Source organism: Natator depressus, chromosome 1, assembly GCF_965152275.1.
Source record: "Natator depressus isolate rNatDep1 chromosome 1, rNatDep2.hap1, whole genome shotgun sequence".
NCBI lineage: Eukaryota > Metazoa > Chordata > Testudines > Cheloniidae > Natator > Natator depressus.
The window spans coordinates 56102594-56129851 of NC_134234.1; the positions used below are offsets into that span (position 1 = coordinate 56102594).

At 39.4% G+C, this 27258-nt stretch overlaps 1 protein-coding gene across 1 annotated transcript in view; it reads right to left on the reverse strand.

Moving 5' to 3' along the window:
• The window catches only part of RNASEH2B (ribonuclease H2 subunit B), a 46346-nt gene that overhangs the window by 18452 nt on the left and 636 nt on the right, over nucleotides 1-27258 (reverse strand). Inside the window, exons 2-6 of the mRNA XM_074957064.1 lie at nucleotides 26435-26938; nucleotides 12914-12985; nucleotides 10723-10830; nucleotides 7531-7607; nucleotides 2547-2664 (exon numbers count right to left, since the gene is read on the reverse strand). Coding sequence (XP_074813165.1) covers nucleotides 2547-2664; nucleotides 7531-7607; nucleotides 10723-10830; nucleotides 12914-12985; nucleotides 26435-26938 — 879 coding nt within the window. The remainder of the gene's footprint in view (nucleotides 1-2546; nucleotides 2665-7530; nucleotides 7608-10722; nucleotides 10831-12913; nucleotides 12986-26434; nucleotides 26939-27258) is intronic.

The window sequence follows — 27258 nt, forward strand, 5'->3', positions numbered from 1 at the left end:
TTTTCCTTTCTTAATGAAAGTTTACTTTGTGTCCCAGATTTCTTTCATCTTCGTCGCCAGGCTGAGGCTAAGGAAGATAGAAATCTAATCTCCTTCCACCCTTGCTTTATAATTAAATCCTCTCATTTCTGGCTACAGTCAGTATCCATTCAGCATTCCTGGTCTCAACACATAGGTAGTAACTGTGTTATCAATATGTTCTCCTGCTTGCTCACTGCAATAAACGTGACTATTTTCAATGGAAGTAAGTCCTACTTTATGTTCAAATGAAGCTTTTTAGGAAGAAATGGCTGAACACATGCAACACACCCCTTACCCATACAGGACACAACATCATCTCATATTGTGAGAATATATCCGGTTCCCTAAAAGTTCAACATGCCTCTCCAGGTTACTGTTAAATTCCATGAAACAATACGTTTTTAGTTTTCTTCTGTTTGTGGTGCTTATTGTTCCATTGTTACTTTTCAATTCTTTGGTAGTTATCCTTGTAACGCTGCCTAAATCTTCCCTCCCAAAGGTGTCAGTGACAACTGCAGCCTGCCATTGCTAGCAGGAATTGGTTCAAACAAACCTTCTTGTTCGCATACCTTAGTGCCTTGTAGGTGCTCTACACAGTACAGAAATAGAAAAACTGGTTGATTTTTTTTAATGGAAAAAGAAGGCCAATGTGGAAGATTCTGTTTTCTCTAACTTCTGTATCCTTCTTGAATGATTACCCTCTCCATTCAGTCAGGAGGTCAGTGCAGGACCTTTCGGGATTTTTACAAGTCTTAAATTTTCAGACAATATTGTTATGAATTATGAAGCCTCTTTTCCATGTCTGCCAAGCTGTGCTATGAAAAAAGCCATGTATTTAAATGTATCTAACAAACATTTAGGGCCGTATGTTGTCCTCAACTGCCACATAAACTCCCAATAATATCAATGGGAATTCTGTGTAAAGATCAAGGATAGTATGTGTATACCCTTGACAGACGGAGTTGTTTCAGGTTTTCTTTAATACAGTTTATCACCAAACGCCCCTTTCAGAACAAAGCTTACAATGGCAGACAACTGCTGACTTTTTTAAAATAAATTTTTCTTTTTACTTAATTTTAACACCACACTATAAGCTTATGGAAAACTGCAGGAACTTGTGTTGTCTCTTCTCCTTTCCTGAAATGCCTCTCACAGCCATTCATTCTCCCTTTTCCCCATCCCAGCTTGGGCCTGCTTACTCTCCATATACCGTACTGGTAATTCACAGGGGACACTGGTGCCACTGCTCCTTAGTGGACCGTCCACCTGGCAAAAGAGTCACTCCAAGACCCATGTGATACTCACCAACAACAAAAAAAAAGAGATATTGCTCACAGGATAAGGGAACCACTCGGATTCCTTTTACAACTTTAATGATATATCATTTTTAATATCAAATGGTGGAACTGTATGCTACTAATTTAGAGCTGCAGTATATAATTTCAGCCAAGTGCAACACCTTTTAAAATACTGAAATAAAGACCACTTCTAACATCATTACTTAAACTTAAACAATCACTAAAGTGCAGTTCTACTCTGAGCCAATGACATTGAGGGGGTTACATGTTTATTGTCTCAATGTTTTTCAGACCAAACATTTGTAAGTGAAAAGCTGGTGTTCTACTTGCCAACCCTGCACACTCAGCCTGGGATGTAAACACAAGCTAGGTTCTTTCTATCACACATATCACCCAAAGTAACAGAGCCTCTACATGCTCAATTAGGCCTTCAGCAATACCTGTGCAACTGCAATATTCAAGTGTAACTGAGTAAACAATTCTGTTGCTGATGCAAAAGAAGGAATAAAATCCAGCTCATTCACTCATAACTTGGCAAAAACAGTCCAACTAACCGGAATAAAAGCAATAAAAAAAAATTTATTGCTAAAATCAGCAGACACAACTCTAAACACACAAAATGATGAGCCTGGTGGTGCCATTATCACATAGTCACTTTTCAGCATAAACTCGCACTTTTAAAAAGTCTTCAAGTCTTCCAGTAGAGTACAGTCTTCCAGTAGAGTACCTTTGGTTAGACCCCTCCTCTACTGAGAAAGCACTCTTTTGCTGATCCCTGATTTTACTGTAGTTGTGGTGGTTACAGTTGCAATCACAGAAATGCACATACATACATATATACACAGTAAAAAAAAAAAAAAAAAACCTTAAAAAATAGAGCTGTAACTGAGATACAAGTTATAAAAAAAAGAGAAAGGCTTAATTTGCCAAATATGGCAGTTACTTTATGGAGGGAAAACTTTTTGCAAATTTAGGAGACTGATCAACTACATGAATGGACTCCAATAATGAAATGCAGCAGGACATGTGGCAGATTACACTGGCACACCAAAGATGCTTGGTGAAACAAGACGTAAAAGCCAGTGCCTAGTGCTGTAGGCTTAGCAGCAGAGTGGCTTCTAGTCCCACTGTGCAGACGTCAACGGAAACAAATAAATACACCCTTCAGAACCCAATATTAGCTGAAGTATTAGTCTGTTAGCTAAACTGATATCCAAAATCGTGTACCTTTTTCTTCTATCACATGATGTAGTGAGTCCATAACTCTTGCACACTGCAGCAACATCGTACAGCTAGAAAATTCTGAATCAACCACAACTTGATCCAGTGGTTGGAACTTTCCTTGCTGAAAAAAAAAATCAAAAGGGATTATAGAAACATTACTGTCAACAACAGCAAAAATATAATAAGCCATTAAATTTTTTTAAGGCTAGAGCCCTAAAGCAAGGATTACAAAGACTGGATTGCTAGGAGTACAACAACATATTCATAAACTGTTTACAGAGCAACAAACTATGAAGAAAGATTTCAAAACCGTAAATACTTACAAAGTACTGAACTTTTCAATTAGTGTACTTTAAAAGGTCCAGTTTTAAAATATCATGGAGACAAACAAATGCAAAGTACAGAGGGTTTACTTTGGAAGATGGCAGCATGTTACGGTAGTTAATGTGTGCCAATAGTTTTTCTAGACACAACCTGCTGGATTAAATTCAGCATCATAATTTTCATTAAAATTTTGCTTTTTTCCCTTCCATAAAGAAGAATCTCAGAGGAGCAGTGCATCTTAAGGAACATAGTACTAACCTTTCACCTCTGGAAAGTGAGTTCCAGTTTGGCCTGAAGTCTTACATAAAGTGGTTTTGGCACAGCTTAAATAGCACTGTACACAACAGAACCATCAAACAAATCTTGCCTTTGCCAGGCATTACAATGCATAATTATTCAGCACAGTTTGGCACAATTGACAGCTTTCCCTTTGGAAACCTCCCTGAGCACATCAGTACAAAGGCTCAGTTAGCTCTCCATCCTTAGAGTGAACAGTCTCTGGGGGCCAAAACTGAAGTCATTATGCTGGTCAGGGTGACAATAAAACACTTCGGTAAACCACATTCATTATTAGAGAATAATCTCATTGGAGCAATCAGAGAATTCATAGAACAACCAACTGAAATTTACAAGGTACAAAACAAAACAAAGGATTTCATATTTGTTTCTAGCGCAGAAAAAAGTAGAGGTAAAAATCAAAAGAAGAAAACGATTACAAGAGTAAAAAAAATAAATGTATATTAAAATTAATTTGTGGATAAGGTTTTCAAAGGGCAACCAAATCTGAATGAAGTGTGGTTCATGGAAAGCCATTGAAAGTATTCTTCTGTAATTGTTTATAAGAATGTGGACTACTATAAGATTGGGATGGACTACAATACTATAAAGCAAACATGTTTATGGTTACCCTTTATCATAAAATGATGAAACATTTCCAACACAATATAGGTTAAATTACTGGTTAGAAATATCAAGCAGATGTTCACTGCTAGAAGAAAATGCATAAAAGTAAGATTTTGTATCCTGAATCCACTACTTAAAAGCACAAAGAAAATAATTCTCTCTCATCCATATACTTGTTCTTCCATGACACAGTAGCAGGGAATCTTGGAGGGAGAAACAAGAAACAGGTACTGAAGGAAAGAGAAGCCTTTCAGATAAGTAAACCTAATTTACTGCCTCCATTTGGCATGAATGAAGAGTGGCATTTAAATTCTTCCAGTTAGATAAGCTAGTGTCCTTTGGCTCATGGACAAGAGATTACATTAACTAATTAAGTGCATTTTTCCATTCTTCCTGATGTATTGTACTTTTAAATTACACGTGAGAATTTGCAGAGCCATGTGATCAATTCATTTATTATCTGCCTTGGATTACTTAACCATCCCTTTGCCCATAATCTGCAAATTCCAGGATTTATCTACATTCCAGCCCCTGTAACTACTTCAAATAGCCACCTTTTCTCTTTAAGTTCAACCTGCCATAGAAATGTTTCCTCCTCCTCCCCACAAACATGTAGGTTCCCCACAAAAGTTGCACCTACCCCGGCTCAGGAAAGGCACTATTCAGTCCTACACAAACAGCTGCTTATCAGTTCAAACTCCAATACCTCTCAGCTCTACAGGCCTCTAGACTCAGGTGCTCTATAATGACAGGAAAGAGGAGATTCTCTGTTTCCAGATGAGAACTAGCATTCACTTCTGGCCCTGCAGGGTGACAATTACTTTAAAATGGTAGTATTTTAAAGTTATTTTAGGTCATGTTTGGAGCTGTTTCATATATATTAATTTTAGTTTTTCTCCCTCTTTGAGCCCTGTGCAGTGCGATGTGACACTGACAGACTGATTGACTGGTGTATGACCCGTAACAACTCAACAGAAGGTACTGAAATGATGAACAGGGTCATTCCCTGTAGATAGTTATCAAAGTCATGTTAAGTAGACTAGAAACTCTGATATGTTTGCTTATACTGTTAGAGAACAAGAATAGATAATAACTGTATTGGTCTGTGTTTATCTATATCTTGTTAGAAGTTAAACAATGTGATCTAAGGAACCTTATAGACTAACAGACGTATTGAAGCATTAGCTTTCGTGGGTAAATACCCACTTTGTCGGCTACCCCTCTGATCTAATTCAATTGTAGATGCTAAAATTCTGTTTCTATCCGTAATGATTCATTACTGTATTCTATTGATTCAGAGATCAAAAAGGGATATCATCATCTAGATGGGACTTGCAGTTTAATACATATTATTGGCTTCATTTTTCTTTGAAACTTGTAAATTCCACATAAGTAAATTAGCTGTGAACTGTTTGAATGGTTAATTGCCTTATGTAAATGAATACAACTAGTAACCAGGAAACAGAGATTAGCTTCAAAGCAACAATATACATTAACTATTCGTCATCCAAGAAAGGCCCTGCTGTGACCATGGCTGGTTCAGCTACAAGAAAAGACCTGGGCCTGATCCTTATCTTATCTCAGATCTGCTTAAACTTTGACAAGGTAAGTCTAAGCGCACAGGACTGAGGTCTCCAGGTTACTCTGGATCCATCCTGAAATTCTAATGGAAGAATTTGAACAAGCTCTGCACATGGACTGCCTAAGGGACTATAACCTATTGAACTGATTCTAGAAGAACTTTTGCAGATCAGCAGCCTCACCATCTCTGCAATGAAACAGACATAAGAACTTTACTCATATCCGTATGTATATTGATCTTTTAACCATAACAATTCTCTTCTTTCTTTTTAACCGTAACAATTCTCTTTTTTCTTTTTATTAATAAATCTCAGATTTAGTTAATAAGAACTGGCTGTAACTGTGGGTGAGATATGAAATATTCATTGACCTGGTGGGCAATGCGTCTGGTCTCTTGCGATTGGTAGAACTTTATATATGGTGAATAAGGTTTTAGTAACCGTCACTATATTAGACTTGGCTGTCTGGGTGGGAGCCAAAGGCTGGATTGCTTAAAGGGGACCGTATTTTGGTTTCTTGGTAACCAGTAAGGTATTACAGAAGTTGTTTGGTTACTGGTTTGGTGAAATCTAATTATAGAATAAACCACCAGTTTTGGGGATTGTCTGCCCTATCCTTTGCAGCTTGCCCTGAATAAGCATTCTCAGTGTAGTTCCTCCAGGTACCACAGTCACAGGGACTCACAGGAATCAATTTCTAGGATCAAAGAATGTAGACCATCCCTATAGGATGGGGGGAATCTATCCAGGGAAGCAGTGACTCTGAAAAAGATTTGGGAGTCATGCTGGAAAATCAGCTGATCATGAGCTCCCAATACAACCCTGTGGCAAAAAAGGGCTAATGCAATCCTTGGATGCATAAACAGGGGAATCTTGAATAAGTGTAGAGAGGCTATTTTACCTATGTATTTGGCACTGGTGTGACTGCTGCTGGAATACTATATCCAGTTCTGGTGCCATCAATTCAAGAAGGATGTTGGTAAACTGGAGAAGGTTCAGAAAAGAGCCAAAGGAATAATGAGAGGATTATAAAACATGCCTTACAGCAATAGAGTCAAGGATGTCAATCTATTTAGTTTAAATAAAAGGTTAACGGGTGACTTGATTAAGTCTACAAGTGCCTTCACAGGAACAAATATTTGATAATGATCTCTTCAATCTATCAGAGAAAGGTATAACACAACCCAGTGGCTCAAAGTTGAAGCTACACAAATTCAGACTGGAAATAAGGTGTACATTTTTAACAGTGAGAGTAATTAACCATTGGAACAATTTACAAAAGGTCATGATGGATTCTTCATCACTGAAAATTTTTAAATCAAAGAATGGATATTTTCTAAAAGATATGCTCTAGAAATTTTTTCAGGGATCTTCTATGGCCCATGTTATACAAGAGGTGGACTAGACGATCACAATGGTTCCTTCTGACCTTGGAATCTATGAATCCCGCAAAGTACTAAGCAACCGGCCCCAATCCAGCAAAGTACTTAAGCATGTATTTAAGTGCTTTGTTCGACTGAAGCCAAAAAACTTAACTCAAATTTTAGGGGGAAATCTTGTGCTGAGCAGTCACAAAATGGATTTTTCCAATGATTATAATTCAACTTGTTTTGTTAATTTTTATATTTAGTTAAGCAAACTGGCTTAGAGATTAGTCCTCAGTAAGGACTAGACATGTGGAAATTTCAACTTGTGAAGGTCAGCCATTTTTAAACTCATGAACAAGCAAAGCAGCTTCTTCACATTTTCCTAGAGTGGTAAAAGTATTTTTATTTCCCTCACCTTCCATAATCAAAAATGGATGAATGAATTCATCTCAAACTTTCCAAAATATTCACCTTTGGTATGAGACCAAGAATGGAACATTTCAGATGAAACGGAAAATTTTTTAGATAATTATGAGCAGAGAGAAAAATATAAGGCTTATATCAAAGTCAAAATGTAACCTTAACTATAACATCCTTTACTGACAACACACTACATCTCTGATCACCAAACAACAGGGGCAAAGATGACAACAACCTGTCTGGGACATGTATTTATGCTTCAGTGATATATAATGCAATATTCATTTAGTGTGGGAGTCCCACTTTAAAGAATTAAAATAACTTTTAGAGAAAATAAAGCAATAAATAGCTGTTTCCCCTAAAATTTCTAATGCCAGAATCAAGGACACTTACCTCTTTCTCTGCCTTTATGAGGTAGAAAAGCACCAGAAATAAAGGATCCATTGGTGTTGCAAACAATAGGCGTCCATCTATGGAGAGAAAGATGAAAGAACATTTTATTCTCAGAAGCATAACATAGACAGATTGATTATTTCCTTTTAATTTTACTGATGGGGTTGCATCGTTTTCATGGAGCAGTTAAGTATATTCTGTTATTTTGTTTTACAAATGCCTTAATATAAAGAGGGCTTATTCTTAATTGTGCAAAAGCCACATTAAAATACAGTGGGACAGGTGTCTTGATAGGAAGCTGACTATAGCTCAATGATTCTGCTCTCCCCCAGTCCTCGCGTAACTTAAAGCTGCAGGGGGCTAGCTTCAATGCATGCTGCAGGGGAAATCCCTTCCATCAGCAGAGAATCAGGCATAATGAGACCTCGCTCTGCTGTGGCCCCTTCCCCACTTACATCACGCAGAAAGCTCTGCAGTAGGAAGCAGAAGAGGAGTTGTAGCTGAATTCTGCGTGTTTTACAAAGGCCAGAGATTCCCTCTGCATGGGGGAATTCTCTGTTGGTTTCTTATGTGACACAAAGTGAACTTAGTAGACCAGAGAATATGGCCCAGTGCGTATGTTTAATAATATATACCAATTGCAGGATGGGGCCTTCAATTAACAGAGCCTTCAGTATAGATAATTGGAAACAACAATGTAACATTCATTAGAAGTTCATTAGATAAGATCTAATAATTGATAACCACTTGACATTCGAAAACCAAAAATGAGTGTAGATATGTGGACTTGACAGCTAGAGGGAGGTTTTTGTTTTAATTCATTAAGAGGGAATGAAATTTTAACATACTTTTCCCATTTTGTATTTCCTAAATCTTGCTAAATCAAGATCAGGTTATTGGAGAATCATTTGGCTTACAACTAATAATTTATTCTTCATATTTCAAAAAGTGTTGATTTTCCAATGGAAGACCTAACAACAGAACTAACAGTCCCAATGGTAAATTATAATTTGTGATGTCTTTAATTAATTTGCATATTTATTTCCAAATCTTCTCCATTTTAGAGTAAGACCGCTAAATAAGTAAGAAACCTCATTCCCCAAGTTCTGTCTTACAGTCATCTATTCCTTGTCATTGGTACTTTTTAATCTGACGGCTGGAAAGTACCACCACACCACTGAGAAAGCAATTTTATTTTTAAAGACGCTTTTTTGTATTTTGGGGACACAGAATTCTGAATGTATTTCTATTTCTCTACACACTCTTTTGTTCCCGTAAAAACAACATTTTCAGTAGCAATGAATCTAGTAATGCATTATTGTCACTTGGAAAATATGAGAAAAATCCAAACAATGAGATCATCATTAAATACTTAAAAATAAATTATAAAAAGGCAGAAAGAAAGACAGGCCTTTGGAAGCCAGCAGGGAATGCAGGATATGTCTACACTACAAGTGCTACAATGGCAGAGCTGCAGTGGTGTAGTCAATCCACTCCCTTGAGAGCCAGTAGCTAGGTTGACAGAAGAATTCCAGTCTACCAGTCTAAACCGGGGCTTTGGTAGCCTTAATTTTTCACACTCCTGAGCAACGTAGCTAAGTCAACCTATGTTTTAGGTGTAGATCAGGTCTAAGTTTCTGGAACAGCTGAAGATGGAGCATGCTGTGAAGATGACATGCCGGCTATCAAAGGGAGGTACTGTTATGCTTTTCACACAGCAGCTTCTGTAGTCTAGATCATTAAGAGCCACAACAAATATGTTACTGCTTGAGAGGCAGTTCAACCCACCTTCCAGGTAATGTATTTGCATGAGCACTGGGATATAAAGAAAAAAAAAGCCAAACAAGAGAAGATAACATGAATTACAAGGAATTGGAGTAAGCTCCTCTTTCAGGGGATGCAGGAAATCAAGAATCAGAGATTCCATGCCACCGATATGTCAGACAAATGGGAGAAAAGACAGGGAAACTCCACTCAGGAACCTGAAAGGCTCACTAACAAAACTAGGTTTAACATGGACCCATTTTACAGGAACTGAAAAACTAATGAATTTCAGACTTATACATAGTTAGAATACTCAAACAAAAACAAAAAGCTGGAGAATTATCTTCAGAAGAATAACCTTTTCAGAGATACAGGAGTTAATTTTATATACGCCCCTGCAGCACTCAAAGAAATTAGGAACATCTTTCCAGGCTTCTAAACAAAATGCAGGTGATGGTTCCTGAGGACAGCTATTTCTCAGGGGCCAAGGCAGAAGGTGGGAGGAGAACGGACATAGAAAATTCAATATAATCAGCAGCATGAAGCATGCACACTCCCTCAGCTCAACACCCACCCACAGCAAATCAAAGCTTACAGCAGCATTACTTGCAGTCTGGTTATTCCTATATGCACCTGTGCAAAGGAAATTTAGAATTAAACACACACGTAGGGATAATACAATTAAAGAAGATATACAGTTTTTAGAAAATTGTGTGTTCCCCTATCATTAAATGATACTTTTTCTAGGGAAAAAAAAATCAAATAAAATAGGATGCAATAATTTACTGGGCAAGAAACATTTCTCTAGTGACATCCTCATTGATAAAAACATTGTTAGATCCTTGGTGAGAAGGTACAGAAAGTTGTCTGCCTTCTATTTAAAAAGATAGGCTAGGATGATGAGAGGGCTGTGAATAAATAGGGGAACTTGCTCCAAGTCATGAAATTCCTAAATACCAGCCTCAGGAAAAGAACCATCAGCTTGGGATCCCAAAGCTTTTCTGGGAACCAGAATGGTAGGTTAAAGGAAGAGGGACCAAATGTTTCAATGTCTGAAACTATATTTCATTGCTAAAATAAGTGGGTCCATTTATGCTTTCTTCCCTAAAATTAAAATATACATATGTTCCCTGAGGACTTGTCAGGTTGATCGACAAGGAAAGCTAAATATTTTGTGGCACTTGAGTTTACGACAATTTGATTTTTTTCAAGACACACGAACATCTGTCTAATTGAGGCTGCCAAATGCAGTCTTCTAAGAAACCACAAAGCCCCACCCCTGGCTAAATCCAGATGGCATGTGAGTGCCTCAGAAGATGGAGATACTGTGTGACTGGACTCTAAAATTAGGAGATACACTAGTAAATTTATGGGGGGAAATGTATGAATATTAGTTACACTTAGGGGTAAGGGAGAGGAAACACTCACCATGTTGAACAGTCTGACCTATAAACCAAGAACGATATTCTTCATGAAAAGCTTTTACTTCAAACAGCTGCTGTGCACTGCTATTGAATAAGTAGAGGGCAGCTTCTCCTGTTAAAAGAAATCTGGTTTGTATTTGTAAGCTTTCATGAAAATCAAAAGACCATCCAATATGTCTGAAGAACTTGCCTAATATATACATAAACATACATACATTCTACACACACTGTAACTACAAAGAAAGCTTAGACAAAGAAAACTATTATATACAGATGTTCGTTTACCAGCTCTATAATCCTTACTCAATTTTGAATCAATAAATAAGAAGTGTGAATAGTTCATCTTACAATGCAAAGCCTTTGATTCAAACCCAAATCAGATCACACAAGAAATTAGCTTTTGTCTGTACGGGAGGGGTTGGTGATAGTGAGAATTTCCCTCTTCTTTCTTTGTGTCTGTCTCGGAGTTATCTGACTCAGGGATAGGGAATGAGAGTCCCAACTCTTTTAAGCGTCATTTTGTTGTTTGTCATTTATTTTTGTGTGTTGGTACAGATGTAGGGAGATTATGGGTTAAATGAATTAGGTGACTGAGGGAGCTGAACAAGTGGGTTTCATTAGAAACTTGAAATCTTGGAGATGACAGAAATTGCTTTGTTTTAGGCCCCTTCACAAAATCCCCCTGCTTGTCATTGCTTCACATGGACAAAGTGGAATGGATCATTCTTATGCCTCCCATATTAGTTTTGATTACCAAACGCCAAATACATTGTGAACAAGGCTGACAATCTCCATTACTATAATGGAAAGTCACCAAGACTTTGCTTTAGAAGTTGTATGATTTTGCAGACTTGGTTAGTTCTGGCTGATCTCTCAAGAGCACACATTGCATGGGTGTTTATACAATATTTGGAGACAACAATTTATTTATTAAAACACAAATATTCTAAAAAGATGCTAAAAGGGTGTTGTCTTCTCTTCCTATTTCAGACCTTGCACTCATACATAAGGTTACATAACCAAAGGTTTGCGCATCACAGATCTTTAAATAGGCTTCTGGTAATTCTATAGTAAGTTACCCAGCTTCAGTGTCAACAACTACACTTAAAGGTTTTCTCTAAAAGCCTTCCCCCACACTTTTCATTCTATAAGTTAAAGAGATCACTTCCTTCCTTGGTAAAATATAAATTCTTATCTACTTTTTTTTCAATTCTGGTGACAAATTGCAAAGCCAATTCAGTACAGCAGATGGAAGTTGTGCATTGCTTTATATTCTGAAGCTAAATTCTGAATATTTTTAAACAGAATTAATAAGCTCTCTTCCCATTCTGCATCTCTTGTCTTTCACTAATCTCTTCCCTTAGGCACAAAGCAGAAACTAGCAGATTATCTGCATCTGTAATTAAGGTTCTCAGATGTATTTTACTGTTATAAACATGAGTGTTGACATTTTAAAAAACCCAATGATCCTACCAAAAGCAAATGAATTTATGGAGTGAAGAAATAACTTGAACCAGATTTTTTCAAACAAACTACTTTAAATGTGAAGATTTTCTGTTTAAATAAACTAAACAGGGTTTAATACTGTATACTTTAATGAAAAGAAAGTCTTAGACAAAGGCAGCTTTAAGATACACTAGCTATACAACCAAAGAAGAAAATGATTGTTTTGGAGATTGGAGGGAGGTTCATTAAATTTTCTACATATTTGTTTTTCTAATATGTTTCTAATTAAACGTAAATCATCATCTACTGTCAAGAAAAGAGATACCACACTTTGGACTGAGTAAAAAGAAAATCATAGTTAAAAATGAAAAGGCTCAAAAGTTTGGCAAGTGTAATAAAAGCCTCTCCTAGCTGAATGTTTATTTTATAGGTGACTAGCTGAAGAATCTAAATTTGGATTTATAAGAAAGGCCTGTGGATCCCCAAAAAACTAATGCATTTAAAAGACACACTTGAAATATACCACTTTTTTGTGCTGCCAATATTTCTGATGAACAGTTCAACCAATTAAAATTATAAAACAAATCCTAAATGTTTTAACTCAATTAACTACATGGCATCCTCAACAAAATCTCTGGCACATGAGATTAACCCTATCATCATTTCAGCTTGCAAAATATTAATTCTCTGGTAGAGAAGGAGAGAATTAACCATAATATTAACAATGTCCTTAACTGTTGCAAACTTGCCTGTACTTGGATTACGCAGTCTTGTAAATAAAGGTCCACCATCAGATTTCATAGGAAGATCAGTAACAGGCTCTGAAAAGAATTATAAATTATAAATTGAGAGATCTTTCCCACCCCATCATACTTCACCAACATACTTGTCTGTATTAATTGGATTTACCTTTCAGATACTGGTAATTTCCCCCTGAAAGCCACCCAGTATGTCCATTACATCAGAACACAAAAAGTGGCCATGCTGGACAAGAACAATGGCCACCTAGCCCAGTATCCTGTTTTATGACAGTGGCAAGTGCCAGTGTTTCAGCGAAAATGGACAGCACAGGGCAATTTCCAATCATCCATCCCCCTGCCATCCACGCCCGGCTTTTGGAAATTGGAGGTTTAGAGACACCCAGAGCATGAGATTGCATCCCTAATATCTCTTATATGTGCTCATATATCTTTTTAGAGATGGGGTGACAAAAACTGCACATAGTACTGCGGGTGTGGGTGTTCCATGGATTTATACAGTGGCATTATGATATTTTCAGTTTTGTTTTCTATCCCTTTCCTAATGGTTCCTAACATTCGGTTAGCTTTTTTCCCCACTCCTTTGATTGCTGCTGCACACTCAGTGGAGGTTTTCAGAGAACTATCCACAGTGCCTCCACAATCTCTTTCTTATGCAGTAAGAACTCCTTTAGACATCATGGTTTTGTATGTATAGTTGGAATTATTTTTTCAAAAATGCACTACTTTGCCCTCATCAACACTGAATTTCATTTGCCATTTTGTCACAGTCACACAGCTCTGTGAGATCCCTTTGTCAGCTTTGGACCTAACTATCTTAAGTAATTTTGTATCATCTGCAAATTTTGCCACCTCATCATTTACCCCCTTTCCCAGACCATTTATAAGTATGTTGAACAGTCTGGTCCCAGCACAGATCCTTTGGGGACCCTCCTATTTACCTCTCTCCATTTATTCCTACCCTTTGGGTATGCCTATACTGTCATTAAAAACCCACAGCAGGCCAGTACCAGCTGACTCAAGCTCAGGGTGCTTGGATTAAAGGGCTGTTTAATTGTGGTGCAGACATTCAGGCCTGAGCCTGAACATCTACACCACAATTAAATAGCCCCTTAACCTGAGTCCTGGGAGTCTGAGTCAGCTGGCATGGGCCAGCCATGAGTGTCTAATTGCACTGTGGAGATACCCCTTGTTTCCTAGCTTGAAACCAGTTACCGATTCATGAGAGGACCTTCCCTCTTATCCCATGACTGCATACTCTGCTTAAAAGCTTTTGGTGAGGGACCTTGTCAAAGGCTTTCTGAAAGTCCAATTACACTATATCCATTGGATCACCCTTGTCCATGTTTGTCGGCTCCTTCAAAGAATTCTACTAGATTGGTGAGGCAGCATTTGCCTTTATAAAAGCCAACGCATTGTGTTCATCTATGTACCTGATAATTTTTTTGTGACCTAGAGATTCAACCAATTTCCTGGTACTCAGGTTAGGCTTACTGGCCTGTAATTGCCAGGATCATCTCTGGGGACTTTGTTAAAAATTGGTGTTCCATTAGCTACCCTTCAGTTATCTGATACAGAGGCTGATTTAAGTGATAGGTATATCACAGGTAGTAGTTCTGTATTTTCATATCTGAGTTTCTTCAGAACTCCTGGGTGAATACCAAGTGGTCCTGGTGGCATTTTACTGTTTAATTTATCTATTTGTTCCAAAACCTCCTCTATTGACTTCTCAAGCTGTGAAAGTTCCTCAGATTTGTCACCTAAAAAAATGGCTCAGATGCAGGGATGTCCCTCACATCCAATACAGTGAAGACCAATACAAAGAATTCATTTAGCATCTCCATAACGGACTTGTCTTCCTACAGTGCTCCTTTAGCACCTTGATTGTCCAGTGGCCCCACTGACTGTTTGGTAGGCTTCGTGCTTCTGATGCACTTAAAAAAATATTTGCTGTTAGTGTCTTTTTCTAGTTGCTCTTCACATTTTTTCTTGGCCTGCCCTAGTTTACGATTGACTTGCCAGAGTTTATGCTCCTTTCTATTTTCCTCACTAGGACCCGACTTCCACCTGTTGGACCAGATCCTGTGTATCACTTAGAATTAAAACAAGAATTGGCTCTCCCTTTGTGGATTTCAGGACAAGCTGTTCCAACAAGCAGTTATTTATGATGTCTAGAAATTTTATCTCTGTGTCCCTTCCTGAGGTGACATATACCCAGACAATATGAGGATAGCTGAAATCCCCCAATCATTAATTTGTTTTCTGTCTTTGTAGCCTGTCTAATCTCCCTGAGGATTTCACAATCACTATCACCATCCTGGTCAGGGAGCCAGTAGTAAATTCCTACTACTATACTCTGATTGTTCAAGCACTGAATTTCTATCCACAGAGATTCTATGGTACACTTTGATTCGTTTAAGATGTTTACTTTATGTGACTCTAGGCTTTCTTTCACATACAATGCCATGTCCCCACCAGACCTACTCTGTCATTTCTTCCATTGACTAGAAGTAATTTTCATTAGAAATCAGTTATGCTTGAAAATCAGGTTGGCATGCAGACGGGGAAAACATTGCAATGGTGCTGTCTTGCAGAAATAGATACCAAACCAACTTGGCCTTGAAATATTAAGAACCCCCTATTTAAATGGAACACCTACAGGAGAGAATACTCAAGAATAAGAAGTCAGGGTAAGAAAGCATTACTTTTGTGGAAAGGGCATCAGATATAAGAGAAAAAGACCACATTTTGCAAGCCCTATAAAAGGCACAGAGATCTTTACTTACAAAGGTAACTGGATTGCCTTTTTTTTTTTTTTTTTTTTGTGTGGTTTTCAGCCCCATATTCAGTGAAAAAGATAATGTTGTTGCTAAGTTAATGGGCTTTCTTAAAAAGAAATATCAAAGCAGCTTTGCTGTTTCCAGGAAAACTAAGAATTAAAATTTGTCTTTTGTCTTAAGGTCTAAGACCCATAATTGGTTAAAAAAAATTGGAGAATATAAGTAAAAACCAAACCAAAGATGCAAGAGGTCTCTTGTTAAATCCTAAAGGAAGATGGATTATTTGCCACAATATACAAGAATAGTTTTTATAAACTCTGCCCCAAGGAGTTTCTTTTATATGAGCAAAAAACAAGTTAGTGAGTGTGTGCAAGGTCTTTTGATTAGAAATTATGCCTTTCAATTAATTATACTGCACCTAGACACTGTACCAAGATGGAGGCAGGTAGACAAAACTGCTCACCCAGTAAAGGTGGGTGTATTAGTAACAGATAAACTAGACAACTGTTCATCCAGCACAGCATTTAAGAATATGACTACATTACAGATTCACACAAATATATAGTGCCTTTATAACCCTAACAAACGAGGTAATTAAGAAGTAAGCATAATGTGTTTATGGGGCTGTTTAAATAAATGTCAAAACTGGTTTTACGCAGTATTGCTGTAGCTGTGTTAGTCCCAGGATATTAGAGAGACAAGGTGGGTGAGGTCATATCACTTACTGCAGTGGCTCTCAACCTTTCCAGGCTACTGTACCCCTTTCAGGAGTCTGATTTGTCTTACGTACCCCAAAGTTTCACCTCTTTTAAAAACTACTTGCTTACAAAAATCAGACATAAATACAAAAGTGTCACAGCACACTGTTACTGAAAAATTGCTTACTTTTTCAGTTTTACCATATAATTATAAATCAACTGGAATATAAATATTGTACTTACATTTCAGTGTATAGTATATAGAGCAGTATAAACAAGTCATTGTCTGTATGAAATTTTAGTTGGTACTGACTTTGCTAGTGCTTTTTATGCAGCCTGTTGTAAAACTGGGCAAATATCTAGATAAATTGATGTACCCCCTGGAAGACCTCTGTGTACCCCCAGGGATACATGTACCCTCGGTTGAGAACCACTGTCTTATTGGACCAACTTCTACTGGAGAGAGAGAGACAAGCTTTTGAGCCTTTTTTATTACCTTTTTTATATTACCTCATCCACCTTGTGTCTCTCTAAAATTGGTTTTGGTATATATCATTTAAGATATATTCTACAGTAATCTTTGCAGTATTCATCAAGTAACACTAAACAGTTTAAAAAAAAATGCTTTGAGATGGACACGTCATTTTCACTGAAGTCTACAAAGTGAATTTCACAACTTACTCTATCCTGAACCTGATTTAAGAGAGGCTATAAAAGCTTTGAAAATGTGCAGCACAGCAGGTACACTAGATGGTAATCCCAGCACCCTTACTTTCTATCGTCATGCATTCCCTCACATGAAAGCCTCTCCCAGTTTAACACAGGCCAAGTCTAAAATAATACCAGAATAAACAATTAAAGCTTTTTAAAAGTGTCCAGACTTCTTTCACATTTAACGAAAACACTCAGGTCATCTGATGACTTTCACTTGCCCGACTCATTCCTAAAATCTTGCGGGAAACCTTATCACATTTCCTGGAGGTCAGACATACAACCAAATTCCATATTATAGATTGGTTATTGTTACATGACTAAATTGGAAGTGCATTTTATTTTTATTTTTTTTTAATTCAGGCTGGTGAAATTGACCCTTGATGTTCTGGCAGCTGCTAATCGCTAGCTCCACCTTTAATTTCATCACAGCCCTTGAATCCCCCTGGCAGGCCAGTTTTTCTCCATGCCAACACCAGGCCCAATGCAGTTCTGCGTTATATTTCTACTACATGAAGGAGCATAAAACCCCATCAAGCTACATGAAGCAATTATGGATGACGCAAAATCTATTTTTACAAGCAAATTTTAGAAATGAACACTCTGTTTAACAGACTGGTATCAAAGGATATGGAATTCTCAGGCAAAAAGATGCCATTAAGGTTAGCCTTAAAAGAACATTGAGGGCTTTTTTTCAAAAAGAAAGGCTCATTAAAAAGTCTGGAACTACAAAGTTAAGATTTCATTTAAAAACAGATATTAAAACATATGGATTTATCTAGTTTAAAGTCATCTACATAACTGTATTTTCTTCCATTCCTTGCAGTACTGCCAGCCCATGCAGCCTTTGCACATTGTTTATAACATGGGAACATTTTGATGAAGTCCTTTTGATAGATATTTTAATAAAAGCTTTAAATAAAGACAGAGTGACATACTAATACTGCAGATATTTTAGATCTAATAATCTCGCTTCATCTGTGTACCTCATGGAGTCAAGGAACTCTGAAGTACATGGCTTTAGCTCAGTACCAACGACTCTATGGTACGTAAGTGTGATGCCCTACGACTCTGCAACCCAGGCTTATAAGTAATACAGACCTTTTAGAAGGGCTGAATAAGATTACATAGGATTTATGACACTTTACATCATCCAAGAGTTTTACAAAGTTTAATTAATAATCAATATGAGGAATGCATTAGTTCCAATCAACAGAGGAATCAACTCAGTTACACAGAGGATAAGTGACTTGGCAGAGGTCAGAAAGTCAGTCAAGTATCAAAGACAGGACTATAAACTTGATTTCTTGACTCCCAGTCCGATACTTCATCTTCACAAAAACCCTCAACTACTTTAGAAAACAGGCACTTTTGCACAGACACATTCTGTAGGAGCATCCATTGCATCTTCTTTGAAAATTCTGCTTTTGCAGTCGATTTCTCAACTATGTTCAAACATCAGAAAGTGCTGGAGAGCTTACATTTCTGGCTTTCTTCATAACAAATCTGTAATACTATCTTCAAAAATTGAGCGAGGACTTCTCCAATGCTTACTCTCAATGCACTAATGGTTATCAGTCTGGCAATCGCTGAAACATTGATTGGTACTCTCCAGCAAAGGACTAAATTCAGAAATGATGTTTAAGGTGGTACAAGTTGCACTCCTCAAACTTACACCACCTTATGTATCACCTGTGAATTGTAAGGTGCAGTCACGGACAAACATGAGTTATCTTGAGTGAAACTTCAGAGAAAACACTACCAGATGGTTTGGTTAGTCTTTTGCCCCTATTCCCAAATGGAATGACTGATTTTGCCTATGAGGACCACTAGAACCCTCCTCTGGCTTCACCCCGTTCAGGTATAATTCACCTTTTTTAAAGCAACTAACGAGGAGCAAGTCTAAGACTTGCCTACAGAGAAACAGCACTAATTCAGCAATCGGTGTAGCTGTAACCATGCTCAACCCTAGGTGTAGACAAGGGCATGCCGGAGTTTGCACCCACTGAAGTATGGGTAAACTCTGATTAGCTTAAGCAAGGTTAAATCCTGACTAGCTTAACTGATGCAAACCCCAGCTTCCTCTTGTCTACACTTAAGGGTCAGCATTGGTGCAGGTACACCAACTGCTGAATCAGCATTATTCCTGAGTGTAGACAATGCCTAAATTGATGTAACTTGCTCACTCAGGAGCCAGAAGATAGGAACAGAAGGAGGGGAGGGTCTCACATCTCTTTTCGGTTATTTTACTTGCTATACTCCTCTCTTCTGGCCCCTCAGCTTATGAGTTACATCAAAGTAGTCTTCCTTATACTTAGTGGACCATATTCAGAGATGACATATTAGAATGGGTGCAAATTACCTGTTGGTAAAAGGTCTTAAGTGTAAGGGAATTTAAGCTGATATAATGTACACATTGGGGGAAGCACAGGTAAATTATGCCAACAAAGCCGCTCTCTAAACTCACCACTGAATTTGTCCTGGACACTTAATCCACTAACTTTTTAAGATGACTTTAATATTAATATATATATTCTGCAGTGTTTTTATGCAATATGTACAAAATTCTTATTAGATTTTTTTTAAACCTACATGTTCAGGGAATGTTGTTGAAGAGACAGATAAATATAAAAGTCCAAATGTCTCTCTGAATTTCAAATTCTAAGCAATTCCTGGATCCTGTTTTATAACTCTACTACTGTGTTTTGCTCTTTGGCAGATGAACAAATTGGGCTAAACATCTTTTATTTTAGGTTAAACAGAAATGAACAAAACCAAATGTTTTAAAAGGCAGGATCTTAACATGCTGCTCCTGGGGGAATTCTGTACCACTGCGCAATGCAGAATTTTGCAGAAATTAATGTTTTGCACACAGAATTTCCTTTCCCCCACAGAAATGGGCTCTACTGCTGCTTGCTGCCATTAGGAACCACTGGACTCGGCAGAGACCAGCTTGCACATAGAAGACACTGCTTGGGGGGGAGGGAGAGAGAGCTAGAGGGTTCCTGGAAACTGCAGTTCCCAGCATTCCCTGAGGGAAAGAGAGGGCAGCATGCAGGAAACTCTGTGCAAGCCTGGGACCAAGCATCAGGCTGTTTCTCCCTCTGGATCCCTGGGCTCTGAGGGAGGAAGTGTGTTTGGGCATGGGGGGCCCCCCGCAGCTGGGCTCTGGGAGGGGACCGGGCTATCTGGGCTGCGAGGGCCTTGCTGCTGGACTCTGGGGAGGAGGGGGTTTGGCTGTATTGGCCGTGGGGGTGGGAGGGCCCCACAGGTAGGCTTGGGGGCGAGGGGTTGTGGGTGTCTGGCCCCCTGGCTGGGATCCGGAGAGGGGGCAAAGGGGACAGAGAAACAGAGGAACTGGGTTGTCATAGGGGTTTCTTTAACTCTCTACTCCCAGGGGAATTTTTGTGAATGTCTGAATTGTTACAGATATATTTGCTGACAGGTATTTTGAAATAAATTACCAAAATAATTGGAATTGGCGTGATTAACTTGTAGTGTTATTTTGACAAATAAAATTTGCAGAATTGTGCAGAATTTTAAAATATTGTGCACTGAATTTTTAAATTTTTGGCACAGAATGCCCCCAGGAGTAATGACATGTAAAAAAATAAATATAATTTGTCTGTGTAAGTTGTTAATATAAATTATATTTTACATACTATGTGTCCTAGAACTTATTTTAATATGACTACTTTTCCAATATGATCCAGAGTTTTCAAGTTTGTCACTCTCCTTCTCTTATTCCTTAGGCTAATATGAAAGCCCCACATATTCAATTATGCTTGCTGATGCCCTAGGGGTTGATAGCACAGTCTCAATCTGATAATTTGGTAAACAACATTTGCTCAGGAAACATGCCAAGTATCCTGCAGACGAAAAAGTAAACCACAAAATAACTGTTCCTTTCATTATTAAACGATAAAAACAGGCTTTTTCTTTGCTCATGTGATTACTTCAACTGAAGACTTAGAAATTGCACCACTCAGCCTTCCAATTTAACTATTTGGCATTCCACTGATTTTTGTTGCAAGTACTGACAATATCTTGCCATTTCCAATGCTGCATCACAGTGATCAGCCGGGGGAAAGCATGTCACCATTAACTGAAGTGCAAAAGTTTCATATTAAGATTTACTATCACTCTGAATGGTGACTCAGGAGATGGATAATGGAATAACAGAGCTTTTTATTTCTAGCTAACTGTTTTCAATCCAAACTAAAAATCATGCTAGGGCTGTTCAATGGTCTCTGTGACATTAATACAATAATAATTCTCAGTACAATGGGACTATTCACATGAGAAAAGTTGTGCATGTGGTTAAGGGTTTGCAGGGTCAGGCCCTAACTTTGTAGCACTCTATTTCACACCGTTTTCAATATAGCAAGCTGCTGTCATGCTGCTTGGGGCTTGACGGATATCAAGATACACATGATTTAGGTACAGTTTCAGTTTCACTTCTGAATACTTGCTGACAAGTCCCCTAATTTCAGTTTCCCGTCTCTGTCTGGACTGATTCCAAGACATCTGCTTCTTTGCAGAATTAACCCATCCTCTCCATTAACGTTAAAATAAGGCACAATCAAAGCAAGATGAACTATTCATGTCCAGGTGAAAATATGCTACTGAATACATAGGGTGGTACATGATATCAACACCCATGTGAGATATTCTAATGCTAAGATTACTCATGTGAGCAGCTACAGCTGTGCCTTAGTGTTTCTAGGATTGGACCCTTTGGATGTACCTACTTTCCAAGAAGAAAAAGTAACAATTAGCTCTTTTGTGCTTCTTGTTGTAACATTAAAACAAATCTTTTCTCTCCATAATTCAATGTTTCCCTGCATAAGATCAGAAACTTGTTACTAACCTACGCCACAAAGGAGTTGCAAGAACTAGAGAGACAAGATAGAGACTCCACAGTTAAGGACCAGATCCTGTAAATAATTATTCATCTGAGTAACCCCCTTACCCACATAAGTAGTCCCATTGAAGACCATGGAACTATTATCATGAGTAAGGACTACTCATATAAGTAAGAGTTATCATGATCAGGCCCTAAAATTGTAACGAACTTTTGTTATAAGCCCCATTTTGCCCACTTAACTTCCTCAAAAAACAGACTTTTCTATTGGAAATTTGGAAAGTAAAGTCAAGTTTTGCAAGTATAGCCACATGAGAATTTACGGAAATTATGACAAAACACTTCTGAAATATGGGACTTCAAAAAGTGGTATTCAACTTCCTGTAATTTCTCAAAAACACTTAATCAAAAAACATTACATTTATTATATTCAATGGTCTTCAATTAGACCTCAACCACAGGACTATTTCTGATTATGTCAGCAGCAAAACCTTGGAGCTGTTTGCTGTGGACTTTTGAAACTCCATGTGTGCTTTCAGGTTCTACTGAATTTAATAAACTTTCCTATACATTTGATGAACTTTATAAACTTTGCTGGCAAAGTTGGCAGCTTTGCCAGTGCAGCTGTTCCCACACCAGGAGCATTCTGCTGGTATATTATACCTATACTATACCAGTAAAGCCCCCCTAGTGTACACATAGCCTCTGTAAGGAAACCTGAGTTCCTGGAATTTACAAGCTCTGGCTCCACTTCTGAAAATGCTGATGTGAGAGATTAACATTTTGCACAGAACTGACTGCTCACATGCATAAAGTTAAGTGTGTTAAAATTAATAGGAAAGAGGCATTTGTTGGCAAAGCCAGCTGTTTGAATACAGTACTTAACTCTAAACTGAAGTCTGCATAGATGTCAAAGTAAGACGTGGCGAAGAGTCCTGTGGCACCTTATAGACTAACAGACGTATTGGAGCATAAGCTTTCGTGGGTGAATACCCACTTCACTGGATGCATGTGAGAAGTGAATCCTCATCCTATACTGGAATTCAGGAAATCTGGGTTCTATTCCTGGTTTTGTCACTAGGCTGGTAGGTGACCTCACTTCACCTCGCCTGGTACCTCAGTTTTCCCAACTGTAAAATGAGGAGAATGATACTGACCTGTATTGTAAACTGCTTTGAGATCTGCAGATGAAATGCATGATATAAGAGCTAGCAGTTATTATTAGGGCTGTCAAGCGATTAAAAAAATTAATCACGATTCATTGTGCTGTTAAACAACAACAGAATACCATTTATTTAAAATATTTTTGGATGTTTACTACATTTTCAAATATATTAATTTCAATTACAACAATACAAAGTGTACAGTGCTCATTTTTTTTATTACAAATATTTGCACTGTAAAAAACAAAATAATTGTATTTTTCAATTCACCTCATACAAGTACCGTAGTGCAATCTCTTTACCATGAAAGTTGAACTTACAAATGTAGAAAAAAAACAACAACTACATTCAAAACCAAAACAATATAAACTTTAAAGCCAACAAGTCCACTCAGTCCTACTTCTTGGTCAGCCAATCACGCAGACAAAGTTGGTTACAATTTGCAGGAGATAGTGCTGCCTGCTTCTTATTTACAATGTCACCTGAAAGTGAGAACAGGCATTTGCATGGCACTGTTGTAGCTGGCATTGCAAGATATTTATGTATAAGATGCGCTAAAAGTTCATATGTCCCTTTATGCTTCAACCACCATTCCAGAGGACATGGTTCCATGCTGATGATGGGTTCTGCTTGATAACGATCCAAAGCAGTACAGACCAACACATGTTCATTTTCATCATCTGTGTCAGATGCCACCAGCAGAAGGTTGATTCTCTTTTTGGTGGTTTGGGTTCTGTAGTTTCTGCATCAGAGTGTTGCACTTTTAAGACTTCTAAAAGCATGCTCCACACCTCATCCCTCTCAGATTTTAGACAGCATTTCAGATTCTTAAACCTTGGGTTGAGTGCTGTAGCTAGTTTTAGAAATCTCCCATCGGTATCTTCTTTGCATTTTGTCAAATCTGCTGTGAAAGTGTTCTTAAAACAAACATGTGCTGGGTCATCATCATCCAAGACCGCTATAACATGAAACATATGCAGAATGCAGATAAAACAGAGTAGGAGACATATAATTCTCCCCGCAAGGAGTACAGTCACAAATTTAATTGACCCATTATTTTTTTAATGAGCATCATCAGCATGTCCTCTGGAATGGCGGCCGAAGCATGGAAGGGGTATATGAATGTTTAGCATATTAGCATGTAAATACCTTGCAACACCAGCTACAAAAGTGCCATGCGAACGCCTGTTCTCACTTTCAGGTGGCGTAAATAAGGAGCAGGCAGCAGTATCTCCCGTCAATATAAACAAACTTGTTTGTCTTAGCTATTGGCAGAATAAGAAGTAGGACCAAGTGGACTTGGCTCTGAAGTTTTACACTTTTGTTTTTGAGTGCAGTTACGTAACCAAAAAAAAAATCTGCATTTGTAAATTACACTTTCACGATAAGGACATTGCACTTCAGTACTTGTATGATGTGAAATACACTATTTCTTTCGTTTATCATTTTTACAGCACATATATTGGTAATCAAAAATAATAACATAAAGTGAGCACTGTGCACTTTGTATTCTGTGTTGTAATTGAAATCAATACTGAAAAAGTAGAAAAACATCCAAAAATATTTAGTAAATTTCAATTGGTATTCTATTGTTATTAGTGTGATTAATCGCAATTCATTTTTTGAACCGCGATTCATTTTTTTGAGTTAATCGCATAAGTTAACTGTGATTAATTGATAGCCCTAGTTATTATTACTATCAGCGGCAGCATCTTGTACACTCTGTAGCTCAGATCCAAGTGTGGAACAGACAGGGAGGAATCAGCAAATCCAGAAGAAAATAGGGTTGAGAAATGCATCTTTTCTCTGTTTCCTACAGTTTGTGCACATTCTCTCTCACTCAGCCACCTTCATTTAAAAATTAACCAATCTTTTGTTTGGAGATAACTGAAGGTAAGAATCAGATGTACTTGTGGCACCTTAGAGATTAACAAATTTATTAGAGCATAAGCTTTCATGAGCTACAGCTCACTTCATCGGATGCATACAGCGGAAAATATAGTGGGGAGATTTTATATACACAGAGAACATGAAACAATGGGTGTTACCATACGGTAGCTCACAAAAGCTTATGCTCTAATAAATGTGTTAGTCTCCAAGGTGCCACAAGTACTCCTTTTCTTTTTACGGATACAGACTAACACGGCTGCTACTCTGAAACCTAAGAATCAGATGACATTTTAAATCCAGACACTGCAAAAAATAGCAGTAATGCAATTTTACATTTACAAATCATACTGAATGACAGTTGTGGAGTGGAGGGAAATACAGGCCAGAGATGATTTCAGTTTTTAAGGCCCTCATCTGAAACATTCTTCCATCAGATACAGGGAATTCTGTTTTATCCTATAAGGATGAAGGGTTGAGTAGACCCCATCAGGTTTAGAACTTTGTGTTTCAGAAGGGTCTAAGTGTTTCGAATCTGATGTTTATGTCTCTACGCCATTCCCTTTAGAAAACAGAAGACAGAATAAACTGTGAAGTAGGCAAGGCTCCTTCACGAGAGATCATCAAAAACAGGTGAGATCAAGCACCTGTGAGAGTACTCTAGAAATGATATTTTGCACTTGCACAGCACCTTCTCTCCAAGGATCTCACAGCAATTTACTAATTCTAATGAGTTAAGCCTTATGACATCCCAGTGATGTAGGAAAATATTGAGTATGGACTGAGAAGCAGAATGGTGAACTCTGTAAGACTTTACTTAAGGTTACACACAGGAAGGTCCGGTAGATGATCCTGCTTCTTAGCACGATAGGGGTTGGCTGGATATACAGAGAGGTCTTGACTAGGGTGCAAATCAGCCAAGGAAATCTAAGTATTTGATAAGGGAAGATCTCTCTCTTTCTGCAGCATCAGTAGCCTTTGAGATGCATCTAGCTCACTCGTGAGAGGGAAGGGGCAGCAGATATAGACCATCACATCCTGCCCCCTGTCTTGACTGTAATACAGCTGCAAAGAATTTAACCTTCTACAAAGAGCAGCCCCTCAACCCCGCTGGGTCCTGCTCCCGGAGACTCGATGGGGCACAACAAGGGAAGCTGGTGTGGATCAGCGGTATCAAGTCTCACTGCACTGAGATCGCGCCCCTCCTTGCCGAGATGGGGCACGGGGCTCCAGTCTCCCCAGAGGGCAGCTCGTGGGGGTAGGGGGCTCAAGTCTCCCCAGGGGCCCTAGTGGCGGGGGGGTGGCACCTGGGGCGCTGAGGGAGGTCCAATCTCCCCCGGGGGCGCTGGTGGGGAGACGGGGCGCCGGGGCTCCAGCTGCTCCGCGGGGCCCGGGGGAGGGGGGGTTACCTGGTGCAACCAGCACCCACTGGTCGGGGCGCGAGTCCGCCGGGCGCCGCCGCCCGCTACCCAGCATGGTCCGGGTCCCCCGCGCTCTTGGCGCTGCCCGCCTCGGCCTCCGCGTCCGAATAACGGCGGGGCCCGGGCGGGCGCGCGGGGCGGGGGAGCCGCGGGCGCCGCGCCCTCCCGCCAGGGCTGCCCCAGGCCCGGCGCGGGCCCGAGAGCCCGGGGGAAGGCGGGGGCCGCGCGGTCTGCGCGCGGAGATCACAGGGGAGTCCAGTCGCTCGCGCGGCAGCCAGCGAACGCCTGGCTGGGGTTTGCCGCGCACCCCCCCCACCAGCGCCGCCAAATGGTACGAGCCCGGGGGAGGCGGGGCCTGACACACTGCGGCGCCTCGCGCTGGCTCCCTCTGCTCGGCCCGAGCTTGGCGCGGCGCGGCGCGGCGCGGCGAGGCGGGGCTCCCCCCCCCGAGCCCTCCGCTCGGTGTGGGGCGCTGCCGGGCCCCGCCTTGAGCTGAGGGACGGACTGACGTCCCCTAACCCCTCCTACCCGCCAGCCCCAGGGGCGTGACAGGAGGGTGGTGTTAAATTCGTCTCGCAGGCAGCCGGTGCCCGCTATTGCAGGGGCGCCAGGCCCGGGGCGGGGCCGCACTGTGCTGCCCACCCCCAACCCAAAGACGATTCCCACCCCAAAGAGCCGGTCCAGACCACTGTTACTCGCATCTGTTAAGGCGGGCATTAAATAGCAGCGCAGCGCACGCTGTTTGCCATCATACAAACCCAAACAACCAAACAGCGGCAGGTCAAGACAAGGCCAGGACATGCCAAATGGCT